The 24,618-nt window shown below is 53.5% G+C and overlaps 1 protein-coding gene across 1 annotated transcript in view; it reads right to left on the bottom strand.

Annotated features, from left to right (window-relative positions):
* Positions 1 to 14,657, bottom strand: part of XPO4 (exportin 4) — a 66,904-nt gene extending 52,247 nt beyond the window's left edge. The window contains exons 1-2 of the mRNA XM_076053240.1: positions 14,567 to 14,657; positions 2,327 to 2,432 (exon numbers count right to left, since the gene is read on the bottom strand). Coding sequence (XP_075909355.1) covers positions 2,327 to 2,432; positions 14,567 to 14,629 — 169 coding nt within the window. The 5' untranslated portion in view covers positions 14,630 to 14,657. The remainder of the gene's footprint in view (positions 1 to 2,326; positions 2,433 to 14,566) is intronic.
* Between the last annotated feature and the right edge of the window lie 9,961 nt (positions 14,658 to 24,618).

Genomic DNA, 24,618 nt, shown 5'->3' with positions numbered 1-24,618 from the left:
TTCAGGTTAATCGCTGTAGCTCACTCAGGATGTGTCGGCACACACATGCACACGTACAGGCATTACAGGGTCACACGCACACGCGCTAACACAATCGCTCAGACAAGCACTCACATATTCAATCACTGACCTCGCTCAACAATTTGCGTGCACTCCCTCCTTGGCTCGTTAGCTCACTCATCCACACCTCACACTCACCCGCGTGTACGTGCATGTGAGTGAGTCCGTGTGAGTATGTGTGCGTGAGTGCGTGAGTGAGTGTGTGAGTGAGTGCGTGAGTGCGTGAGTGCGTGAGTGCGTGCATGTGCGTGAGTCCGTGAGTATGTGTGAGTGAGTGCATGAGTGCGTGCATGAGTGAGTGCGTGAATGGTGAGTGCGTGAGCGAGTGTATGAGTGCGTGTGTGAGTGAGTGCGTGAGTGAGTGAGTGTTGAGTGCGTGGTGAGTGCGTGAGTGAGTGCGTGAGTGAGTGCGAGCGTGCGTGAGTGACTGAGTGAGTACGTAAGTGCGTGAGTGCGTGGTGAGTGCATGAGTGAGTGCGTGCGTGACTGAGTGAGCACGTGAGTGCGTGCGTGAGTGAGCGAGTGCGTGAGAGCGTGCGTGAGTGCGATAGTGCGTGAGAGCTTCAGTGAGTGCGTAAGTGAGTGCGTGAGTGAGTGCGTGAGTGAATGCATTAGTGAGTGCGTGCGTGCGTGCGTGGGTGGGTGAGTGCGTGAGTGCGCGAGTGAGTGCGTGAGTGTGAGTGAGTGCGTGCTTGAGTGAGTAAGTAGGTCAGTGAGTGCTTGAGTAAGTGCGTGAGTGAGTGAGTGCGTAGTGGGTGTATGAGTGAGAGTGTGAGTACGTGAGTGCATGAGTGAGTGAGTGCGTAAGTGTGTGTGTGAGTGCTTAAGTGCGTGAGTGAGTGCGTGCGTCAGTGCGTGAGTGAGTGTGTGAGTGAGTGAGTGTGTGAGTGAGTGCTTGAGTGAGTGCGTGCGTCAGTGCGTGAGTGAATGCATGCGTCAGTGCGTGAAAGTGTGAATGAGTGCGTGAGTATGAGTGTGTGTGAGTGAGTGCGTGAGTGAGTGCGTGAGTGAGTGAGTGAGTGCACGAGTGCGTGAGTGAATGCGTGAGTGAGTGAGTTAGTGCGTGAGTGCGTGAGTGCGTGAGTGAGTGAGTGCGTGAGTGAGTGTATGAGTGAGTGAGTGAATGCGTGAGTGAGTGAGTGCGTGAGTGAGTGAGTGCGTGAGTGAGTGAGTGCGTGAGTGAGTGAATGCGTGAGTGAGTGAATGCGTGCGTGAGTGAATGCGTGCGTGAGTGAGTGCGTGAGTGCATGCATGAGTGAGTGCGTGAGTGAGTGCATTAGTGAGTGCATGCATGAGGGCGCGAGTGTGCATGCGTGAGTGCGTTAGTGCGTAAGTGCTTTAGTGAGCGCGTGAGCAGGCGTGCGAGTACTGAGTAAGTGAGTGCATGAGTGAGTGCTTGAGTGAGTGCATGAGTGAGTGCATGAGTGAGTGCGTGAGTGAGTAAGTGAGTGAGTGCGTGAGTGAGTGCATGAGTGTGTGAGTGACTGCGTGGAGTGTGTAAATGAGTGAGTGCATTAGTGCATACGTGCATGGGTATGTGAGTGAGTGCATGGGGAATGCGTGTGTGAGTACGTGAGTGAGTGCGTCAGTGAGTGCGTGAGTGCTTGAGTTGGTGTGTGAGTGAGTATGTGAGTGAGTGCGTGAGTGCGAGAGTGAGCGCGTGGTGAGTGAGTGCGTGGTGAGTGAGTGAGTACGTGAGTGCGTGGTGAGTGTATGAGTGAGAGTGTGAGTACGTGAGTGAGTGCATGCGTGAGTGTGTGCGTGAGCGCGTGAGTGCGTGAGTGCTTGAGAGAGCGTGAGTGAGTGTGCGTGAGTGCGTGAGTGCATGAGTGAGTGTGTGTGTGTGAGCGTGTGAGTGCGCGCAAGAGTAAGTGCGTGTGTGAGTGAGCGCGTAAGTGAGTGCGTGTGTGAGTGAGCGCGTGAGTGAGTGCGTGTGTGAGTGAGCGCGCGCGTGAGTGGGTGAGTGCATGAGTGAGTGAGCGCGTGAGTGGGTGAGTGCATGAGTGAGTGAGCGCGTGAGTGCGCGCGTGAGTGGGTGAGTGAATGAGTGAGTGAGTGCGTGCGTGAGTGAGTGCATGAGTGAGTGAGTGCGTGCTTGAGTGCACCAGTGGTAGCTCACCCAGGATGTATCGGCACGCACGCGCAGACGCGCACGCGGTCACACGCGCTAACACACTCACTCAGACAACAGCTCGCTCGCTCACCCACCCACTCCTCACACGCGCGAGTGAGCGAGTGAGCGAGTGAGTAGCCAGCGGTCGCTCACCCAGGATGTGCCGGCACACTGCGTAGGGCGACTTGGATTTGCGGAAGGCCAGGAAGATGTGCTCGGCATGCTGCCTCTGCTCGTGCGTCACCAGCGACGGCGGGGCCTGCAGACAAGACAAAGAACGCCGCCGCCCGTTATTTGACCGCGAGCGGGGATGATGAAGCTGTTGCTGGTGATGATGATGGTGATGATGCTGCTGGTGATGATGAAGCTGTTGCAGGTGATGATGAAGCTGTTGCTGGTGATGATGATGATGCTGGTGATGCTGCTGCTGCAGGTGATGATGCTGGTGATGAAGCTGCTGTTGGTGATGATGCTGCTGCTGGTGATGATGATGATGCTGGTGATGATGCTGCTGGTGATGATGATGCTGGTGATGATGCTGCTGCAGGTGATGATGATGCTGGTGATGATGCTGGTGATGATGCTGCTGGTGATGATGCTGCTGGTGATGATGCTGCTGGTGATGCTGCTGGTGATGAAGCTGCTGTTGGTGATGATGCTGCTGCTGGTGATGATGCTGCTGCTGGTGATGATGCTGCTGCTGGTGATGATGATGCTGGTGATGATGATGCTGGTGATGATGCTGCTGGTGATGATGCTGTTGCTGGTGATGATGAAGCTGCTGCTGGTGATGATGATGCTGGTGATGCTGCTGGTGATGCTGCTGGTGATGATGCTGGTGATGATGCTGCTGGTGATGATGATGATGCTGGTGATGATGATGATGCTGGTGATGAAGCTGCTGCTGGTGATGCTGCTGGTGATGATGATGCTGGTGATGATGCTGGTGATGCTGCTGCTGGTGATGATGATGCTGGTGATGCTGCTGCTGGTGATGCTGCTGTTGCTGGTGATGATGATGCTGGTGATGATGCTGTTGCTGGTGATGATGAAGCTGCTGCTGGTGATGATGATGCTGTTGCTGCTGCTGGTGATGATGCTGCTGGTGATGATGATGCTGCTGCTGGTGATGATGATGCTGCTGCTGGTGATGATGCTGCTGGTGATGATGATGCTGCTGCTGGTGATGATGATGCTGCTGCTGGTGATGATGCTGCTGCTGGTGATGCTGCTGCTGCTGGTGATGATGATGATGCTGCTGGTGATGATGATGCTGCTGGTGATGAAGCTGCTGCTGCTGGTGATGATGATGCTGCTGGTGATGCTGCTGCTGGTGATGATGCTGCTGCTGGTGATGATGATGCTGCTGGTGATGCTGCTGCTGGTGATGATGCTGCTGCTGGTGATGACGAAGCTGACGATGGGTGGGCGTGCGATTTCCACTTTCCAGTTCATCTCGCAGGCGTTTGGAAAACGCGCGGTTTGTTATTTTTCTTTTCTTCTATTGTTTGTTTATAGGCATTAAAACAGGCCAGCCCGGTTATCGCAATCTCGGAGCACAGATCTGAAGCGGCCAGGGCATGCGGCGGCGGCGGCGACGCCGACGACGTCACAGCCAAACACACGGTGACACGGCGCGGGGAATGAGCGTGCGTCGGCTCTTTCGTTTACTATACAGGGCGGTCCACATGTCCTGTGACCCCCCCCCCCGGGTCATATTAACCCTTTCCCGTTCCGAGACGCTTGCACGCTGGAGGGTGGGCGATGGGGGGGGGTGTCTCCGTTCGCCACCAAATCTCGGAACGCGCGAGCGGCTCGCCGTTCATTTTATTTAGAGGATGCGTTGTAGCAGCAGTAGTAGCAGCAGTAGTAGCAGCAGCAGTAGCAGCAGCAGTAGCAGCAGCAGTAGTAGCAGTAGTAGCAGCAGCAGCAATAGTAGCAGCAGCAGCAGTAGTAGCAGCAGCAGTAGTAGCAGCAGCAGTAGTAGTAGCAACAGTAGTAGCAGCAGCAGTAGTAGCAGCAGTAGCAGCAGCAGTAGCAGCAGTAGTAGCAGTAGTAGCAGCAGCAGTAGCAGCAGCAGTAGCAGCAGTAGTAACAGCAGTAGTAGCAACAGCAGCAATAGTAGCAGCAGCAGCAGTAGTAGCAGCAGCAGCAGTAGTAGCAGCAGCAGCAGTAGTAGCAGCAGCAGCAGTAGTAGCAGCAGCAGTAGCAGCAGCAGTAGTAGCAGCAGCAGTAGCAGCAGCAGTAGTAACAGCAGTATTATCAGGAGCAGCAGCAGTAGTAGCAGCAGCAGCAGTAGCAGCAGTAGTAGCAGCAGCAGTAGAAGCAGCAGTAGTATCAGTAGGAGCAGCAGTAGTAGCAGCAGCAGTAGTAGTAGCAGCAGTAGTACCAGGAGCAGCAGTAGTATCAGTAGTAGTAGCAGCAGTAGCAGCAGTAGTATCAGTAGTAGCAGCAGTAGCAGCAGCAGCAGTAGCAGCAGCAGTAGTGTCAGTAGTAGTAGCAGCAGCAGTAGCAGCATCAGTAGTAGCAGTAGTATCAGTAGTAGTAGCAGTAGCAGCAGTAGTATCAGTAGTAGTAGCAGTAGCAGCAGTAGCAGCAGTAGTAGTAGCAGTAGCAGCAGTAGCAGCAGCAATAGTGTCAGTAGTAGCAGCAGTAGCAGCAGCAGTAGTATCAGCAGCAGTAGCAGCAGTAGTAGCAGCAGTAGTATCAGTAGGAGCAGCAGTAGCAGTAGAATCAGTAGTAGTAGTATCAGTAGGTGCAGCAGCAGTAGTAGTATCAGCAGTAGTAGCAGCAGCAGTAGTAACAGCAGTATTATCAGGAGCAGCAGCAGCAGTAGTAGCAGCAGTAGTAGCAGCAGCAGCAGTAGAAGCAGCAGCAGTAGCAGCAGTAGTAGCAGCAGTAGTATCAGTAGGAGCAGCAGCAGCAGTAGTAGCAGCAGTAGTAGTAGCAGCAGTAGTATCAGTAGGAGCAGCAGTAGTATCAGTAGTAGTAGCAGCAGTAGCAGCAGCGGTAGTATCAGTAGTAGCAGCAGTAGCAGCAGCAGTAGTGTCAGTAGTAATAGCAGCAGCAATAGCAGCAGCAGTAGTAGCAGCAGTAGCAGCAGTAGTATCAGTAGTAGTAGCAGTAGCAGCAGTAGCAGCAGTAGTAGGAGTAGCAGCAGTAGTGTTAGTAGTAGCAGCAGTAGCAGTAGTAGCAGCAGCAGTAGTATCAGTAGGCGCAGCAGTAGTAGTATCAGTAGTAGCAGCAGTAGCAGCAGCAGTAGTATCAGCAGCAGCAGTAGTATCAGCAGCAGTAGCAGCAGTAGTAGCAGCAGCAGTAGCATCAGTAGGAGCAGCAGTAGCAGTAGTATCAGTAGTAGTAGTATCAGTAGGCGCAGCAGCAGTAGTAGTAGTATCAGCAGTAGTATCAGCAGCAGTAGCAGCAGCATTAGTATCAGCAGTAGTAGTATCAGCAGTAGGCGCAGCAGCAGTAGCAACGCCGTTGTTTTCAGAGAACCGTAGCGACACGACCACCACTCTACGTAAATTGGCACCAAACTGTGCCACCCACTACTACCACCCACTATTACCACCCACTACTACCACCCACTATTACCACCCACTACTACCACCCATAACAGAGGTTTTTTCGGGTCCGCCAGGCACTGCCTGCTTTTGTCTCATCCACCACACTGTGTTCAACTACCTCCACCACACTGCAGGTCACAACAGCACTCGCTCACCCACACACTCACCCACATACTCAACAACACACTCACGCACTCACCACACTGCAGGTCACAACAGCACTCACTCACCCACTCACTCACCACACTGTAGCTTACAACAGCACTCACTCACCCACCCACCTCACCCACTCACCACACTGCAGCTCACAACAGCACCCACTCATCCACCTCACCCACCAACTCACCACACTGCAGCTCCCACTCACTCACCCACCTCACCCACCCACCCACTCACCACACTGCAAGTCACAACAGCACCCACACACCCACCTCGCCCACCAACTCACCACACTGCAGCTCACAACAACACCCACTCACCCACCTCATTCACCCACCTCATTCACCCACCCACTCACCACAATGTAGCTCACAACAGCACTCACTCACCCACCCACTCACCACACTGCAAGTCACAACAGCACCCACTCACCCACCACATTCACCCACCTCATTCACCCACCCACTCACCACAATGTAGCTAACAACAGCACCCACTCACCCACTCACCCACCTCACCCACCCACTCACCACACTGCAGCTCACAACAGCACCCACTCACCCACCACATTCACCCACCACATTCACCCACCTCACCCACCCACTCACCACACTGCAGCTAACAACGCTTCTCATTCTGCTCCGTCCCTCGCACCGCTCCACTTTGAAATTCCCGACCGTCATCGTCCTCTTTCCCTCTCCCTCCCACCCAAGTTTTTTTTTTTTTACAACGTGACCCAATTGAACAAACCGCGTGAACTTCTTTATATTTCACAAAAAACTTAACGGGTGCTGTTCGTTGCTGACCGCTTGACGTTTCGGGTCTTTTGGACCATACAAACAAAAAAGATTTGGACAATAAACATTTGCCACCGGCTGTTTCCACGTCCCCCCCCCTCCTCTCACGTGCCACGCGAGCTCTGAATCCAATGTGCCAAGGGCCTCGCACCAACAATGGGTACCAGGTGGAACTCGTCCGGACGTCGCTTTAGCCCTGATCGTCGGAGCAAACCCAAAAGGTTTAAGAGACCACAGGAATGAGTCAGGAACCAAGAAGCCGCAGTCAGAAGCCGCAAGGAATTCCCCGGGTTTATCCAGGATTTCCCAGGGTATACCAGATGCTAGCAGCGGGGGAAGAGGAGCTACACGAATGTCCTCCGGGGGTGATCGCAGACAGAGATGTCCCCTCGGGGGTACATGGAAAATCGGCGAGACCCCCCCCCCCCGGGCCCCGAGCTTTGGGGGGCCCTCGCGATTCGATGTCACGGTGTCGGATGTAATAATGCAGGTTTAGTTTGAAAGCGTCGGGGGGGGGGGCCCATACGGAGTGGGCACCCGGGTGGCAGGGAGATGTTAACTACCTCGCCTGGTGTCCAGGAAGTCGTAGGTTTGATTCCCGACGCTTGTTGTATATCTGGAGTTTACATGTCTCTCTCTCTCTCATCATCATCACGGTGGCTAGGAGATGTTAACTACTTCGCCTTGCATACAGAAAGTCGTAGGTTTGATCCCGACCCCGGCGCCTGCTGTATATTTGGAGTTTGCGTGTCTCTCTCTCTCATCATCATCACGGTGGCTAGGAGATGTTAACCAATTCGCCTTGTATACAGGAAGTAGTAGGTTTGATCCCGACCCCTGCTGTATATTTGGAGTTTGCGTGTCTCTTACCCTGTGGTCGTGTGGATTTTTCTCCGGGTCGTCCGGTTTTTCCTTCCACAATTAGAATCAACATCACGCGTTTAGAGAGTATTTGGCTGATATAAACTTCCACATGACGATGAGCCACTTCGTTGAGGTATCATTTGTGATAGCCAGGTAGCTTCTGAAAGAGAGCTACGTAGCTCTGTGGGCCTTACCTAGTCAAATAAAAAATAGTTTATAGTTTTATAGTTTATACAGCGATTTGCCCCAGGCCCCACAACCCCCACCCTATGGACAGCCCTGACCACAGGCCACCACCAGTGACATCATGCAACCAGAAGTTACGAGGAACCGCCCGGGAGCAGTTGCTCCCAAACCCATTTCATCATTGTGTATGTATGCTTCATCTGTTTGACTGGGTTTCCTAACCACTGTATACGGTAGAAGCATAATGCGGGAGTCAGAGGCTGAACATGCGTGTTTACGTGACGTCGCCCAGCGTCTGGTGTTGTGTGCGTGTATGTGTCAAGAGACACTCGACACAATCAACATGTTCAATCTCCAGTGATGTCCCAGGCGAAGAGATTTTCATCAATTAAATCATTGCTTAGTCCTACGAACACGTAGACGTACGGTCCCTTCATCAACCTCCCGCCGCCGGATGAGGGCCGTGCAGGCGGGTGAGGGTCATTTCGCCTATACTTCACCACGTCGGTGGATTGTTGAACGTGGAGGGGTGGGGGGTGATTGTTTTGCTGCAGCGCTCTCAATGTTGCTCACAGCGCCTGTTGTTCGTGCATGGTGGCAGACACCCATTGCAAGCACCACAGCGCGTGGCGTCGTCACGTCGTACTGCAAGGTCCGACCGCGTCCGTCCCCTGCTCGCCGAGCTGCATTGGCTTCCGGTTGCCGAACGAATTCGTTACAAGATAGCGCTCGTTACACGCAAAGTGATCGCCGCAAATGGACCACAATACCTCGCTGATCTCGTCAAGGAGCATTAAACAACTTGACGCCAACTCCCGGCCGTCATCCTCGCAGCAGCGGATTTTTGCTGGCCATCGGACCAAGGCGGTCACTGCATTGCGCTCTCTCAGATGCTATATGCACTACACTTTAGACTATACACTACACCATACACTACACTATGCACTATACTATACACTACACTATACAATACACTATACAATACAGTACACTATACACTACACCACTATACAATACATTATACACTTCTATACACTGCACTATACTATACACTACACAACTATACACTACATTATACACTTCTATACACTACACTATACACTACACCATGCACTATACTATACACTACACTATACACTACACTATACAATACAGTACACTTTTGGCTAGCCATCGAACAAAGACAGTGTTCACCGCATAACGTGCTTTCAGATGTGTGTCTGCGGCCGTCTGGAACGCTCTTCCTTCAATATTAGGAAGCCACTGGAGCTATGCACTTTTACATCTAGATTGAAAACTAATTTATTTAGAACTGCTTTTATTGTGTTTAGCTTGTTGTCCTTCCCCCGTACCTCTAATTAGCGCGGGTGGCTATGTAACGGGTGAAAGAAGTTCGACATGCATACATACATGACGGCTCAACCCTAGCTTTGCTTCTGAGGTCTGACGGGATCACGTGGGTGACTGCATTCCAGGTAAAAAACTATTTAAAACCATAAAGTAAAAAAACATAAACTATTTTTATTTGATGAGATAAGGCCCACTGAGTTATAGAGCTCTTTTTTAGAAGCGACCTGGCCACAAATGATAGCTCAACGAGGTGGGTTATCATGCGGAAGAGAGAGATGCGAACTCCAAATATACAGCAGCAGCAGACATCGGGGCCGGGATCGAACCCATGACCCCTGCATACCTGGCGAGGTAGTTAACATCTCCTAGCCACCGTGATGATGATGATGAGAGGGGGATGGAAACTACAAATATACAGCAACAGGCGTCAGGGTCGGGATCGAACCCACGACCTCCAGTATCCCAGGCGAGGTAGTTAACATCTCCTAGCCACCGTGATTATGAGAGACACACAAACTCCGAATATACAGCAGCAGGCGTCAGGGTCGGGATCGAACCACCGACCTCCTGCATACCTAGCAAGTTAGTTAACATCTCCTAGCCACCGTGATGATGATGAGAGAGAGCCACGCAAACTCCAAATATAAAGCAGCAGGCGTCAGGGTCGGGATCGAACCACCGACCTCCTGCATACCAGGCGAGGTAGTTAACATCTCCTAGCCACCGTGATGATGAGAGAGAGAGACACGCAAACTCCAAATATACAGCAGCAGGCGTCAGGGTCGGAATCGAACCACCGACCTCCTGCATACCTGGCGAGGTAGTTAACATCTTCTAGCCACCGTGGATTCAGCTTCACGCCGTGTTCAGCAAAAGTCTCTGTAGTAGATGACCCACAGAGGTAGCGTGCCCCGCGGTCATACGCCGGCTAACGTGCGCTTCAGCACCTCCGCATCCACAGCGATTTGGTTCGCAGGCCAAAGCCTACGGGCAACTGACATCACCAGCAACCGCAAGCAACCGCCGCGAGCCATAAAACCCCAAGAGTCTGCAGCGGTGAGCGAAGAAGCCACGCCAGTGGGCCCGTTACCGCGCACAGCCAAGAAGGCAAGGGGGTTAACACGGGGGTCAATGGTAAATCAACATTGTCGCTTGGCGGTGGAAGGACGCGTAGCTTCTCCAAGCGAAACCATACTTGTCAACCCATACGGTTTACCCCGTATTCTTGTACAGGTGTGGTGGTCACTCTGTAAACACGCACATGCTACACAGTAACTACCAGGGCGAGGTCATTCATAAACCTGATGGGAGACCCTGCCTGAGGGGTGGAGGCTGTGAAGTGTGTGTGTGTGTGGGATCCCCCAGAACCCTGGTCCGAGACAGAAAGTGGGGTCGAACAAGCACAAGATTGTTGGGCTCCCTGTGACCAGCACCTCTCCTGAGGGGAGGGGCCTGCGAGGGATCTGTGATCCTTCGGAAACCCTCGCCCCTCGGTGGGAAATGGTATAAAAGGCGGGCTCCTGAGACCAGAGCGGGGAGTTGGTGTCAAGCCGAAGCCGTGGAGCCGCCTGAAGAGGAGATCCTGGACCCCAAGCCCCGACGTCCTTCTGAGGGCCGGGGCTCAGTGTGGTGCCAGTGATCAGCAGGCTAGGGCCCTGAAGTTCCCTCAGCCCGACGTCCTTCTCAGGGCCGGGTCTGGACGGGCCAGTGGTCAAGGACCCACCGGTGCTAGCGGTGGGTCAGCCTCCCCTAGGTCCAGCTAGCCGGAGGACTAGAGTAGTTCGACCCAAAGCTAGAGTAAGCTAGCCCGGAGGCTGTACCTCCCTAGGTTGTGGGTAGAAGGGGCCGTTACCCCTTCGTGTTAAGGACCTAGGGAATCGTTGTTAAGGATATAAATAAAAGTGTTTAATTCCTACTCCGACTCCGTCTCCATCTACGACTACTACACAGGGAAACTGAGTTCTCAGGTCCATACGACGTACAGCCGTTTAATACGGGCTTTGTAGGATGAACGTTGAGATTTATCATTTATAAAGGCTTGGGGTGCCCAATTAGGTCTGAATTGATCTGTAATAAGGTAGGCACTGATAAGGGTTGACAGGTGTGTAGTAGTGTGGTGTGTAGTGTATCGTAGTGTAGTGTATAATAGTGTAGTGTATAGTGTAGTATATCGTAGTGTAGTGTATAGTAGCATACCTGTCAAACCAATACGGTTTACCCGTAAACTTGTACAGGGAAATGTAGTTTTTAAGGTCCATACGGCGTACAGCCATTTCAATACGAGAAAAATGTGTCTGTGTTTCTCTCCTTATGATGGGACTTTGTAGGATGAACGCTGAGATGTATAAGTGGCACGGGGTGACCAATGAGGTCTGAATTGATCTGTAATAAGGCAGGCACCGACAAGGGGTTGACAAGGTATGCGAAACACACACGAGGGAAGAGTCGGCGAGAACCACGAGGAACCACGGAGTGGACCATCAGGTGGGGGCAACGGGGCGGCTCCGTACCCACCCGACACTGGGGGATTCACACGGACGGGAAAAACGATGCGGGGGGGGGGGGGTGACATTCAAAGCGATCCCGAATGACCAGGATCGACCGAAACCACCAGCCACTAGGGACAACCAGTAGCAACTGGGAACCAGCCACAAAGCAAGCAGTGAAGGTGACTCGCGGAACCGTCGAGAGTCTCCGAGAGTTACTCGGGAGCAAGCCACCAGATGAGGGGCGACTCAAGAGCCACCAGCGGGATGAGCAACTTCCCAGAGCAAACCATTCGTGGGCCAGCACCGCCCCCTGCTCGCATCGACAGGGACTTGGAGCTCAACAGCAGCAAAGGCGAGCCCCGCTGGGGGCAACCATCAACCACGTGGACGCGACTCTGGGGCTAACGGCGTGCAAGAGGAGCGGCTCAGAGCGACCAGAATCAACCACGAGTCTCCAGGGGGGGGGGGGGTTTACAGAAGCAATCGGCAGTGACCAGGAGCCACCAGCTGGCAACCAGAGTGGTGACCGTAGAGGAACCAGGGGCTATACTCTCGGACCCATCGCAAGTGGCTCGTGAGTCACGAGGAGAAAACCCAGACTCGACTCGAGGGCAACCAGCAGCCGCCTGCGAGGAACCTCGCGGCACCAGGAGCAACCCTCAACGACCAGAGGGCGGCTAGCGGGAGGAACAGTCGGCAACAACTACCCAAGAGCGAGCCGGCAGCGGGTAGCCAACAGCGGCGCAGAAGCCCCCGGTGGTTCACGGTATCCCCCGGGTAGGTAGGACGGCAGGGCGCCGCGTACTCGTGTCTCTCTCTCTCATCATCATCACGGTGGCTAGGAGATGTTAACTACCTCGCCTGGTATACAGGAGGTCGTGGGTTCGATACCGACCCCGACGCCTGCTGCTGTATATTTGGAGTTTGCGTGTCTCTCTCTCTCTCTCATCATCATCACGGTGGTTAGATGTTAACTGCCTCGCCTGGTGTACAGGAAGTCGTAGGTTTGATCCCAACCCCGACGCCTGCTGCTGTATATTTGGAGTTTGCGTGTCTCTTACCCTGTGGTCGTGTGGATTTTTCTCCGGGTCGTCCGGTTTCTCCCTCCACATTTAGAATCAACATCACGCGTTTAGAGAGTATTTGGCGGTAAACACCACACGGGAGCCTGTGAGGTGAACACCACACGGTGTCTGTGAGGTGAACACCACACGGTGCCTGTGAGGTGAACACCTCACGGTGTCTGTGAGGTGAACACCTCACGGTGTCTGTGAGGTGAACACCACACGGTGTCTGTGAGGTGAACACCACACGGTGTCTGTGAGGTGAACACCACACGGTGTCTGTGAACACCACACGGTGCCCGTGAACACCACACGGTGTCTGTGAACACCACACGGTGCCCGTGAACACCACACGGTGCCCGTGAACACCTCACGGTGCCTGTGAACACCACACGGTGTCTGTGAGGTGAACACCACACGGTGTCTGTGAACACCACACGGTGTCTGTGAACACCACACGGTGCCCGTGAACACCACACGGTGCCCGTGAACACCACACGGTGCCCGTGAGGTGAACACCTCACGGTGTCTGTGAGGTGAACACCACACGGTGTCTGTGAACACCACACGGTGTCTGTGAACACCACACGGTGCCCGTGAACACCACACGGTGTCCGTGAACACCACACGGTGCCCGTGAACACCACACGGTGCCCGTGAACACCACACGGTGTCTGTGAACACCACACGGTGCCCGTGAACACCACACGGTGTCTGTGAGGTGAACACCTCACGGTGTCTGTGAGGTGAACACCACACGGTGTCTGTGAACACCACACGGTGTCTGTGAACACCACACGGTGCCCGTGAACACCACACGGTGCCCGTGAACACCACACGGTGCCCGTGAGGTGAACACCTTACGGTGTCTGTGAGGTGAACACCACACGGTGTCTGTGAACACCACACGGTGTCTGTGAACACCACACGGTGCCCGTGAACACCACACGGTGTCTGTGAACACCACACGGTGTCTGTGAACACCACACGGTGCCCGTGAACACCACACGGTGCCCGTGAACACCACACGGTGTCTGTGAACACCACACGGTGCCCGTGAACACCACACGGTGTCCGTGAACACCACACGGTGTCCGTGAACACCACACGGTGCCCGTGAACACCACACGGTGTCTGTGAACACCACACGGTGCCCGTGAACACCACACGGTGTCTGTGAACACCACACGGTGCCCGTGAACACCACACGGTGCCCGTGAACACCACACGGGAGCCTGTGAACACCACACGGTGTCTGTGAACACCACACGGTGTCTGTGAACACCACACGGAGCCCGTGAACACCACACGGAGCCCGTGAACACCACACGGAGCCCGTGAACACCACGCGGAGCCCGTGAACACCACACGGTGCCCGTGAACACCACACGGGAGCCTGTGAACACCACACGGTGCCCGTGAACACCACACGGTGCCCGTGAACACCACACGGTGCCCGTGAACACCACACGGGAGCCTGTGAACACCACACGGTGTCTGTGAACACCACACGGAGCCCGTGAACACCACACGGTGTCCGTGAACACCACACGGTGCCCGTGAACACCACACGGGAGCCTGTGAACACCACACGGTGTCTGTGAACACCACACGGTGCCCGTGAACACCACACGGTGTCTGTGAACACCACACGGAGCCCGTGAACACCACACGGTGCCCGTGAACACCACACGGTGCCCGTGAACACCACACGGGAGCCCGCGAGGCGCCCGTCCGCTCGCCCGCCTCTCCGCGCGTAGCACCCGCACGGCGCGTCCCGCACGCGCTCGCTCTCCGCCATCGTCTCGCGGGCCTCGCCGCAGGAGCGAGGCGACGAGGCGGAGAGCCGGGACCGTAGAGGAGGCGGGGAGGCGAAGAGGCGGGGAGGCCTCCCCGCCCCGGCCCAGGAGTTGCTCACCATCAGCGCCTTGGCCGCGCACTCCAATTGCCCGATGGTCTCATGCGCGCTGGGCGCCGCCATCTTGGGCCGCCTGGTTGCCGGGGGGAGGGTGGGGGGGGTAAGAGGGGGAGGGGCGGATGGGGGATTCGGGTGGGGGGGGTAGAGGGGGAGGGGTCGGGTGGGGGATTCGGGTGGGGGGGTTAGAGGGGGAGGGGTCGAAGGGGGATTCGGGTGGGGGGGGTTAGAGGGGGAGGGGTCAGATGGGGGGATTCGGGTGGGGGGGGTTAGAGGGGGAGGGGCGGATGGGGGATTCGGGTGGGGGGGGGTGGAGGGGGAGGGGTCGAATGGGGGATTCGGGTGGGGGGGGGTTAGAGGGGGAGGGGCGGTTGGGGGATTTGGGTGGGGGGGTTAGAGGGGGAGGGGGGATTCGGGTGGGGGGGGGTGTTAGAGGGGGAGGGGGGGTTGGGGAGTTAGAGGGGGAGGGGCGATTCGGGTGGGGGGGGGTTAGAGGGGGCGGGGCGAGGGAATGGGGGGGGGTAAGAGGGGTGAGGAAGGGGGTGGGAGGAACGGGGGATTCGGGGGGGGTAAGAGAGGGTGGGGGCGAGTGGAGTGGGGGATTCTGGGGGGCAAAAGGGGTGGGGGGATTTGGGGGTTCGGGGGGGGTAATGGGTGGGTTAATGGGGAGGGGGAGTTAAAGGGGGTGGGGCAGGGGGGGTAAAAGGGGATGGGGGCGGGGGGAATGGGGGGTTCGGGGGGGTGTAAGAGGGGGTGGGGGTGAGGGGAATGCGAGGTTCGGGGGGGGGTGTAAGAGGGGTGAGAGGGGGGAATGGGGGATTCGTGGGGAGGGGGGCGGTAAAAGGGGGCGGCAGGAATCGTATGGGTAGGAGGGGGTGGGGGGAATTGGGGGTTCGGGGAGGGGGGGATGGGGTCCGCGCGCCACGTGACCCATCGCGTGACGTCACGACACTACGGTCCCATTGATAAAGTTTCCTTCGGGTGAGAATCGCGTCGATATAAAGGCGTCGTAAATCCCGCCACCACCCGACGCAGCCAATCAGTCAGCTTTCAGTGGCAGTGTAAACAAAACGTGGCCATCACGTGACCTCCGTTGCCAGTCCCAAAAATATGAGAATAGATTTTTCCCCTTTTTTTCTGGCAAAACCAAAACTGAAACGTGGCCAATTACGATTTCAGCAGACACCGCCGGCGTATTGGAGAGTAAACCCACTAACAACATTTACAATTCGAGTTGCTGTGACGTGTCGCCGCTGATTACAACAACAAGCAGCCAGCTTCATCAGGCGATTTGCCGGGAATTGTGAAGAGAGTCCTCGTCTCTTTGTGCTGTTGCCTTTGTTCACAATTAATGGGCGTACAGGGGGGACGATTTTAACTTGTCGCGCCGGAGATCGTGACGTCACGGCGGGTTGCCGTTGCTAGGTGACGTCATCATTGCAAGGTGTTGGGGGGAAGACGATGCCAGCCCAGAGGGTTTACCTCTGTACGTGTCAGTGATTCATTTTTTTATGTAGATTAGATTTTTTTTAAACATAACGACGGAAAAATATTTCTTTATATGCCCTGAGGAAAATATGTAAGCCAAAAAAAAGCGATAATTATGTAATATGCAATAAACATGGAAATAATTGGCACATTTTTAAAAAGTATTTATGCGTACGCTTGTCGTTTGTTTAAATAGCGGTTTAAAATACAGCAATTACAATACATTATCCATAATAGAGGGTTTTTAGGGTTTGTACATTAGCTGAACACGTGGTATGCGGGTGACGTCATCGGGCAGAGGCGCGCGGTGACGTCACCGCCGCGTGCTCTGCTCGGCCGCGTGCCAGCCAGGAAAACTTTTTATTTATTATAAATGTTCTGCTGAGCTAAGGTTTGAGATTAGGTTTTTATTTTATTTTATATAAACAGAAATGTGACAACTGTTCGTCAGGGGCGGAGCCGGGATTTTGACTGAGATATCTCAGTGTTTATGTTTTACAATGGGCACCACACACGTATAAAACTAATTTTATTGGATTTGAACGCGGAGTTTATTAATAGGTCGGAGCCGCTGACGTGGCTGATAAGTTCTAAAGGCTGCCGCTCAAGCAGCCTGCAGGGCAGCACGAAGTGGCAGCCTGCAGGGCAGCACGAGGTGGCAGCCTGCAGGGCAGCACGAGGTGACAGCCTGCAGGGCAGCACAAGGTGGCAGCCTGCAGGGCAGCACAAGGTAGCAGCCTGCAGGGCAGCACAAGGTGGCAGCCTGCAGGGCAGCACACAAGGTGGCAGCCTGCAGGGCAGCACACAAGGTGGCAGCCTGCAGGGCAGCACACAAGGTGGCAGCCTGCAGGGCAGCACACAAGGTGGCAGCCTGCAGGGCAGCACGAGGTGGCAGCCTGCAGGGCAGCACGAGGTGGCAGCCTGCAGGGCAGCACACAAGGTGGCAGCCTGCAGGGCAGCACAAGGTAGCAGCCTGCAGGGCAGCACAAGGTGGCAGCCTGCAGGGCAGCACAAGGTGGTAGCCAGCAGGGCAGCAGCACGAGGTGGCAGCCTGCAGGGCAGCACACAAAGTGGCAGCCTGCAGGGCAGCACGAGGTGGCAGCCTGCAGGGCAGCACGAGGTGGTAGCCAGCAGGGCAGCACAAGGTGGTAGCCAGCAGGGCAGCACACAAAGTGGCAGCCTGCAGGGCAGCACACAAGGTGGCAGCCTGCAGGGCAGCACAAGGTGGCAGCCTGCAGGGCAGCACAAGGTGGCAGCCTGCAGGGCAGCACAAGGTGGCAGCCTGCAGGGCAGCACGAGGTGGCAGCCTGCAGCATTTTGCAGCAGCCGGATATCCGGTTATCCCGATTCCCGACTTTCCCAAACTTTCAGGGGGGGCTGAGCCCCCTTCAGCACCCTCCCCCCCCCCGTGGCTCCGGCCCTGCTATTCGTGAAAATCCAACGACCTTTACTCAGGTCTTGTTCCACGAGGCAATCTCTAAGGGGCCGTCCATAAATGACGTCACGCACCTAGGGAGGGGGTGGGGTCAGACATTTGTGACGATGTGTGACGAGGGGGGGGGGGTTGAGAAATTTAAATAAATATAGACAACACGTTCTACTTAATAAAATTGACTTTTTAATAAATGTTTTCTCCTACAACATCAGAGTGCAGCGCCACATTAAATACGCACTACAATGGCAATAGTTCAAAGCGATTTGAGGCATGTTTTATTTTTAAAATGTAAATATGGTTTTTGTGGGGGGGGGCAGAGCTTTGTGACGTCATATTTGAGGGGGGATCTGACTTTTTGTGGCGCCGTGTGACGAAGGGGGGGGGGTCAAAAATCGTCCAAATCGCGTGACGTCATTTATGGACGGCCCCTAAATGATTATTGTCGTCATTGGTAGTTGGGGGTAAAAGACGCGGCCCTACAAACTGCTTCGCTCACTCCGCTGCTGGTAGAGGGAGCCTCCACTAGGCCGCCCTAGAGAGCCCCCTACAGTTGTCCGGGTGTTTGGCCTACACGCTGGCCCAAACGCCACCGTGAGTTTACATCACCACGGTGGCTAGGAGATGTTAACTACCTCGCCTGGTGTACAGGAGGTCGTGGTGTGTGCGTCTCTCTCATCATCATCACGGTGGCTAGGAGATGTTAACTACCTCGCCTGGTACACAGGTGGTCGTGGGTTCTATCCCGACCCTGATGAGATGTTAACTACCTCGCCTGGTACACAGGAGGTCGTGGTGTGTGCGTCTCTCTCATCATCATCACGGTGGCTATGAGATGTTAACTACCTCGCCTGGTGTACAGGAGGTCGTGGTGTGTGCGTCTCTCTCATCATCATCACGGTGGCTAGGAGATGTTAACTATCTCGCCTGGTACACAGGAGGTCGTGGTGTGTTCGTCTCATCATCATCACGGTGGCTAGGAGATGTTAACTACCTCGCCTGGTACACAGGAGTTCCCGACCCTGAGTTTGTGTGTCTCTCTGTCCCCGTGGTTGCGTGGCGTTTTCTCCGGGTTGTTCCCTCTGAGAGAGAGAGAGAGGAGAGCAGACAGAGATAAAAAAAAAACACAAGAGCTTTGTAGCTCATCGGATTCCTCGAGTTTACAAATCAACATTCCGATTCTCCGACGCTGTGCGGCCGTGGCCACTAGGGGCCGCCACAGCACCGCGTTGGTCATCCTCGCAGCAGCTTTCGGCCCTTTGTCCATCGAACAAAGACGGTGGTCACCTCATCGTCATCGTCGTCGTCATCATCGTCACCGCATCATCGTTGTCACCGCATCATTGTCGTCATCGTCACCGCATCATCATCGTCGTCGTCGTCATCATCGTCATCACCGCATCATCATTATCGTCGTTGTCATTGTCGTCATCACCGCATCATCATCATCGTCGTTGTCATTGTCGTCATCACCGCATCATCATCATCGTCGTCGTCGTCACTGCATCATCGTCATCGTCGTCATCGTCGTCATCACCGCATCATCATCATCGTCATCGTCATCATCGTCATCACCATATCATCATCAACATCGTCATCACCGTATCATCATCATCGTCGTCATCATCATCGTCATCACCGCATCATCATCATCATCGTTGTCATTGTCGTCATCACCGCATCATCATCATCGTCGTCGTCATCATCGTCATCACCATATCATCATCATCGTCGTGGTCACCGCGTCGTCGTGGTCACCGCATCTTCATTGTCGTCATCGTCGTCATCGTCATCATCACCGCATCATCGTCGTCGTCATTGTCGTCATCACCGCATCATCATCATCGTCGTGGTCACCGCGTCGTCGTCATCACCGCGTCGTCGTCATCACCGCATCATCATCATTGTCTTCGTCATCGTCGTCATCACCGCATCATCGTCGTCCTCGTCGTTGTCACCGCATCATCATCATCGTCGTGGTCACCGCGTCGTCGTCATCGTCGTCATCGTCGTCATCACCGCATCATCATCACCGCATCATCATCATCGTCGTGGTCACCATGTCGTCGTCATCACCGCATCATCATCATCTTCGTCGTCGTCATTGCCGTCGTCGTCATCACCGCATCATCATCATCGTCGTCGTCGTCGTCATTGCCGTCGTCGTCATCACCGCATCATCTTCATCGTCGTCGTCGTCATCACGCGGCGCTTTTCCAGATGCGCTTCTGCGTCCGTCTGGAACGCTCTCCCGATATCGGGAAGCCCACTGGGAGCTGTACACCCCAGCTTGTTTATGACTAACACCTAGCGACTTGCCCTCTTCCTTCCGCTTTGCGCGGCTGTCGTGTGCTCTTGAAGTCCACGGTATCGCTGTTCTTGGGGTTAGATCGCGTGAGTGTGTGTGTGTCGTTAAACCCGCCACCACCCGACGCAGCCAGTCACGAAGGTTTTTGTATCGTTCACCCTTGTCGCTTACTGACCCCGTGCCCGTATTGGACATCCGTGAAAAAAAGAGCTTCACAGCTCATCGGATTCCCCCTCCCTGCAGGCTAAATAAAAATTCTGGTCCAGATTTAAAACCAATATCTTTAGAATCGCTTGTTGTTGATGTTGTTGTCTTTAGTTTGTTGTCGTCCACACCTCCGATTAGCGCCGTTTGTTATGTACGGTGCCAAATAAGCTCAACACGCATACGCACTACTCTATACTACACTATACACTACTATGCACAACACTAGTGTATAGTGGTGTAGTGTATAGTAGTGTAGTGAAAAGTAGTGTATAGTAGTGTAGTGTATAGTAGTGTAGTGGTGTAGTGTATAGTAGTGTAGTGAACAGTAGTGTATAGTAGTGTGGTGTATAGTGGTGTAGTGTATAGTAGTGTAGTGAAAAGTAGTGTATAGTAGTGTGGTGTATAGTAGTGTAGTGTATAGTAGTGTAGTGAAAAGTAGTGTATAGTAGTGTGTTGTATAGTAGTGTAGTGTATAGTAGTGTAGTGAAAAGTAGTGTACAGTAGTGTGGTGTATAGTAGTGTATAGTATTGTAGTGTCTAGTGTAGTAGTGTAGTGTATAGTAGTATAGTAGTGTATAGTATTGTAGTGTCTAGTGTAGTAGTGTAGTGTATAGTGTAGTGTATAGTAGTGGAGTGTATAATAGTGTATAGTAGTGTCGTGTATAGCAGTGTACTAGTGTAGAGTAGTGTAGTGTATAGTAGTGTATGTTATAGTGTATAGGAGCGCAATGTATAGGATTGTATAGTGTAGTAATGTATAGTTGTGTATAGTGTAGTGTATAGTGTAGTGTATAGTTGTGTATAGTGTAGTGTATAGTGTAGTGTATGGTAGTGTATAGTGTAGTGTATAGTGTAGTGTATATTGTAGTGTATAGTGTAGTGTTTAGTGTAGTGTATAGTGTAGTGTATATGGTAGTGTATAGTAGTGTAGTGGTGGAGTCTGCCGCCAGGGAGTGGGAGGTGTGGACCGCCACGCCTCAACACGCTGCTGCCGTGACCCTCACCAGGTCAAGCAGACTGAGAAACGAACCAATCAGTGGCGACTGGGGTTGTGCTATGGCACAGGAGGCGTTTGTGTGCTTCAGGAATATTTGCGAGTGTAATTCATCTCAGTGGCCCACCTCTCATCAGCCACGGTTGGCCACGCACGTTGCGGAATAAGTTCAACACAGTAAGAAACATTAACGCGTGAAGCACAATAAAATCCCCACCACGTGTTTATTACACATGCAAGGTTGATATGAACGTTTTGTGTGAAGCACACAGAGAGAAAAAAAATAGAATTAAATTCAGTTTGCACCGGTTGCACTCAAACATTCGCAACCCCGCGAGCCAGTGGCAGAAGTTCCACATTGCTATGGCGGGGGGCCAGTTGCCCCATCCAAGGGACAGCCACTGTCCCGTTATAATTACACCACGCATATTCAAAAGAGTACACGCCTTTAAGGGACCGTGGATACATCACTTTAAAAAAAATCATAAGGCACGCACTTAACAACACATTTTATTAATATATTTTTTGTTGTATCTGGCGACATCATGCAAATTTGGAGTCGAACCTCTGCCGCAGAATTTACGAGCGAGGGTGCAACCACGGACGAGCGTGAAGACAGCCCTACCAACAATTGCCCAAGCTCTGCTGTCCTTTACGTGTGTGTATATATTAACTATATATTAAGACGTTTCTAGCCAAATTGCACTCATTGTTGACACACGTGGGGGTGGGTGGAAGTCTGGAGTTCCCAGAGAGACCTCCCAAACGTGTGCGAGTTGCGCTCGATCCCGGCACGGATGGAACTGAGCCCACTTGCTGTACTGCCCGCCGTGCCCGTCGTCCGAAAGCCGGGAGCACGGCGGCGACATCGACGGCCCCGCCGTGTCAGGGAGGGAGTTTCAAAGTGCACCTAGCATGGCACGAGCCGCCTTGGCGACGTCGCCTCCGCTTGGTGGTGAGCGGCGGCGGTTGTTGTTGTGATCCGTCAACCGCCCCCCTCCCCCCCGCCGCTGCCTCCAGAGGGGCTGTCTTGCAGGCCACACGCGCGACAGCACAGCCACCAGCGCCCGGATATGGTACGAGGTTACAAACCCTTCGTCAATCCACCGCCAGATGAAGGCCTCCCCGTGCCGTGGGGGTCACAAGCAGCAAAGAGGTTGACACGACAACGCGATATTTAACCATTCATTTCAATACTGATGAGTTTTTTCTGTTTGTTTTTGAGACGAGACACATCGTGGTTTAATGCAACGAGTAACAAACCCCAAAAATAATAATGTCCCCTTTTACATTGCCGCATCCGAACCGAGCCAGCGCGGTACGGGTAGTTTTTTTTCCACAGCCTGTTTGCCGAGCTGAGCCGAAAAACTAGACCGTGCCATGCTGCTATCTTCACGGGCCTAAACTAAAGCTGTAAACTATTTTATAGTTTACCAGCTAAGGCCCGCTGAGCTACGTAGCTTTTTTTTTCAGAAGCGACCTGGCCACAAATGATAACTCGACGATGTGGCTTATCATCATCATCATCATGATCACGTAGCAGCCAAATACTCTAAACGCGTGATGCCGATTCTAAATGTGGAGGGAACAACCCGGAGAAAACGCCACGCAACCACGGGGAGAGAGAGATAGACACCACAAACTCCAAATATACACATCAGGGTCAGGATCGAACCCAAGCAGAGGCCAGGGGGGGGGGGGCAGGGTTGACGATGGCGTTCGTTGCGCGCGCAAAATCAGTCGGCAACGCCATGTGAGGACGCGGAGTCACCGCGTCGTCAACTGCAGGGACTTCTCCACTTTACGAACGAGTTCGGTTCCAGAGGTCCGTTCGTTAGTCAATTTGTTCGTAAGTCCAACTTTACTCCTGTCGAATCGAAACGTGTTGTACGGCGTTTTACACTAAACGCGGGGAATGGCTTTAAAAGTTGTATGATCTCCTGCAGATGTAGATGCCACTGGTTCTTCGTGTTCCGCAGACGGAGATGCCACCACTGCCATTTATTGCGCGGGTCAGTTGAACTTACGACTCTTGGTCTGAACGGGCCACTGGATATCCGTGAAGGTTTGTTCGTATCTCTGAAAGTTCGTAAGTCCAGTGTTCGTAAGTAGAGTCCCTGGATGCGTGTCTTGACGTCAGCGAGCACGACACGGCTCTGCATCCGCAGTGGAAAAACCCAACCCCCGGGGCCTTTCCTGTCCCACGCCCGGCCGGCAAGGGCTCTGGCACGGCTCGGTTTGCGCAGTGGAAAAGGGATGTTGGCCTCCTCTTCACTCAGAAGTAAATACTGACGTGCGGGAGCGGTTGGCGTGCTTGTGTGAGTCACCAGGGTAATTGAATCTGTGTGTAGCCAGGATTAGGCAGCAGCGCGCACACCTCAACATATGGGAAGGGGTTAATTGGTTTTCTAACCGGAGTGTATTACTGTTGTTGTTATTATTTCATTATTAAAGACGGTCACTGTATCGCGCGCTCTCAGATACGCTTCTACGGCCGTATGGAGCGCTCTACTGTCCGATATTAGGAAGCCACTGGAGCTATGCACTTTTAAATCATCATCAGGGGTGGGGAACCTTTTTTCTGCCAAGGGCCATTTGGATATTTATAACATCTTTCGCGGGCCATACAAAATTATCAACTTAAAAATTAGCCCGTTATATTTGGTCAAACATTTAATTAACTCACCCCTAATGTGATGGCTGGAATTGCTTCTCTTTGGCGAGGCGTGTGATGATGTTAGCTGGTATTGATGATGTTAGCTGGTATTGATGACGTTAGCTGGTATTGATGACGTTAGCTGGTATTGATGATGTTAGCTGGTATTGATGATGCTAGCTGGTATTGATGATGTTAGCTGGTATTGATGATGTTAGCTGGTATTGATGATGTTAGCTGGTATTGATGATGTTAGCTGGTATTGATGATGTTAGCTGGTATTGACGATGTTAGCTGGTATTGATGATGTTAGCTGGTATTGATGATGTTAGCCGGTATTGACGATGTTGCTACTCGCAACTGCTTTTCCAGGTTTGCTCCGAGATTTATTGAATTTCGAGTCCCGCCTGCGGTTGCCTTGGCAGGGCCAGAGACCCAAATGATTTTGCGGGCCTTGTACGGCCCGCGTTTAGTTGTCCTTCCCCCACACCTCCGATTAGCACGGTTGGCTACGTACGGTGCGAAAGAAGTTCAACGTACATACGTGCATATATAAGCAGCGATGGAAATGCAAATGTAGCTGTCCCGATAAGATACCCATTCGTTATACAGCCCAAGTTCACTGACGCACCTCACTCACGAACACAAAGATAACAAAAGATCCCCCCGTGTAGCCTTAACAGGCTGTCGAGGCAAGCGCTGTGAGTGAGCAGCACCTACGAAGGCCGGCAAGGCAAACGAAGGGGGTGGGCGCCAGAACACCTCGCCTGGCCGCCTTTGTCTCCCCGGCGCCGATGTTTACACGCAGCACCGGCTACGCATTCAACGCCGAAGGGGAGTTCCGGGGACAAGCTCGTGGTCGATGTCGGCTGCGAGCAGGAATCGAACCCCGTGTCGCCGGGTCCGTAGTTTCGGTGCACTGACCACTCAGCCACTGCCGTTTCCCCACCTCTGCGGACACGCCGCACCC

Source organism: Petromyzon marinus, chromosome 60 (assembly GCF_048934315.1).
Source record: "Petromyzon marinus isolate PM22_M1 ecotype Great Lakes invasive population chromosome 60, UKy_Petmar_22M1.pri1.0, whole genome shotgun sequence".
NCBI classification, from domain to species: Eukaryota; Metazoa; Chordata; class Hyperoartia; order Petromyzontiformes; family Petromyzontidae; genus Petromyzon; species Petromyzon marinus.
Note: the sequence above shows the minus strand (reverse complement) of the source record. Positions and strands in the feature narration are given on the sequence as shown.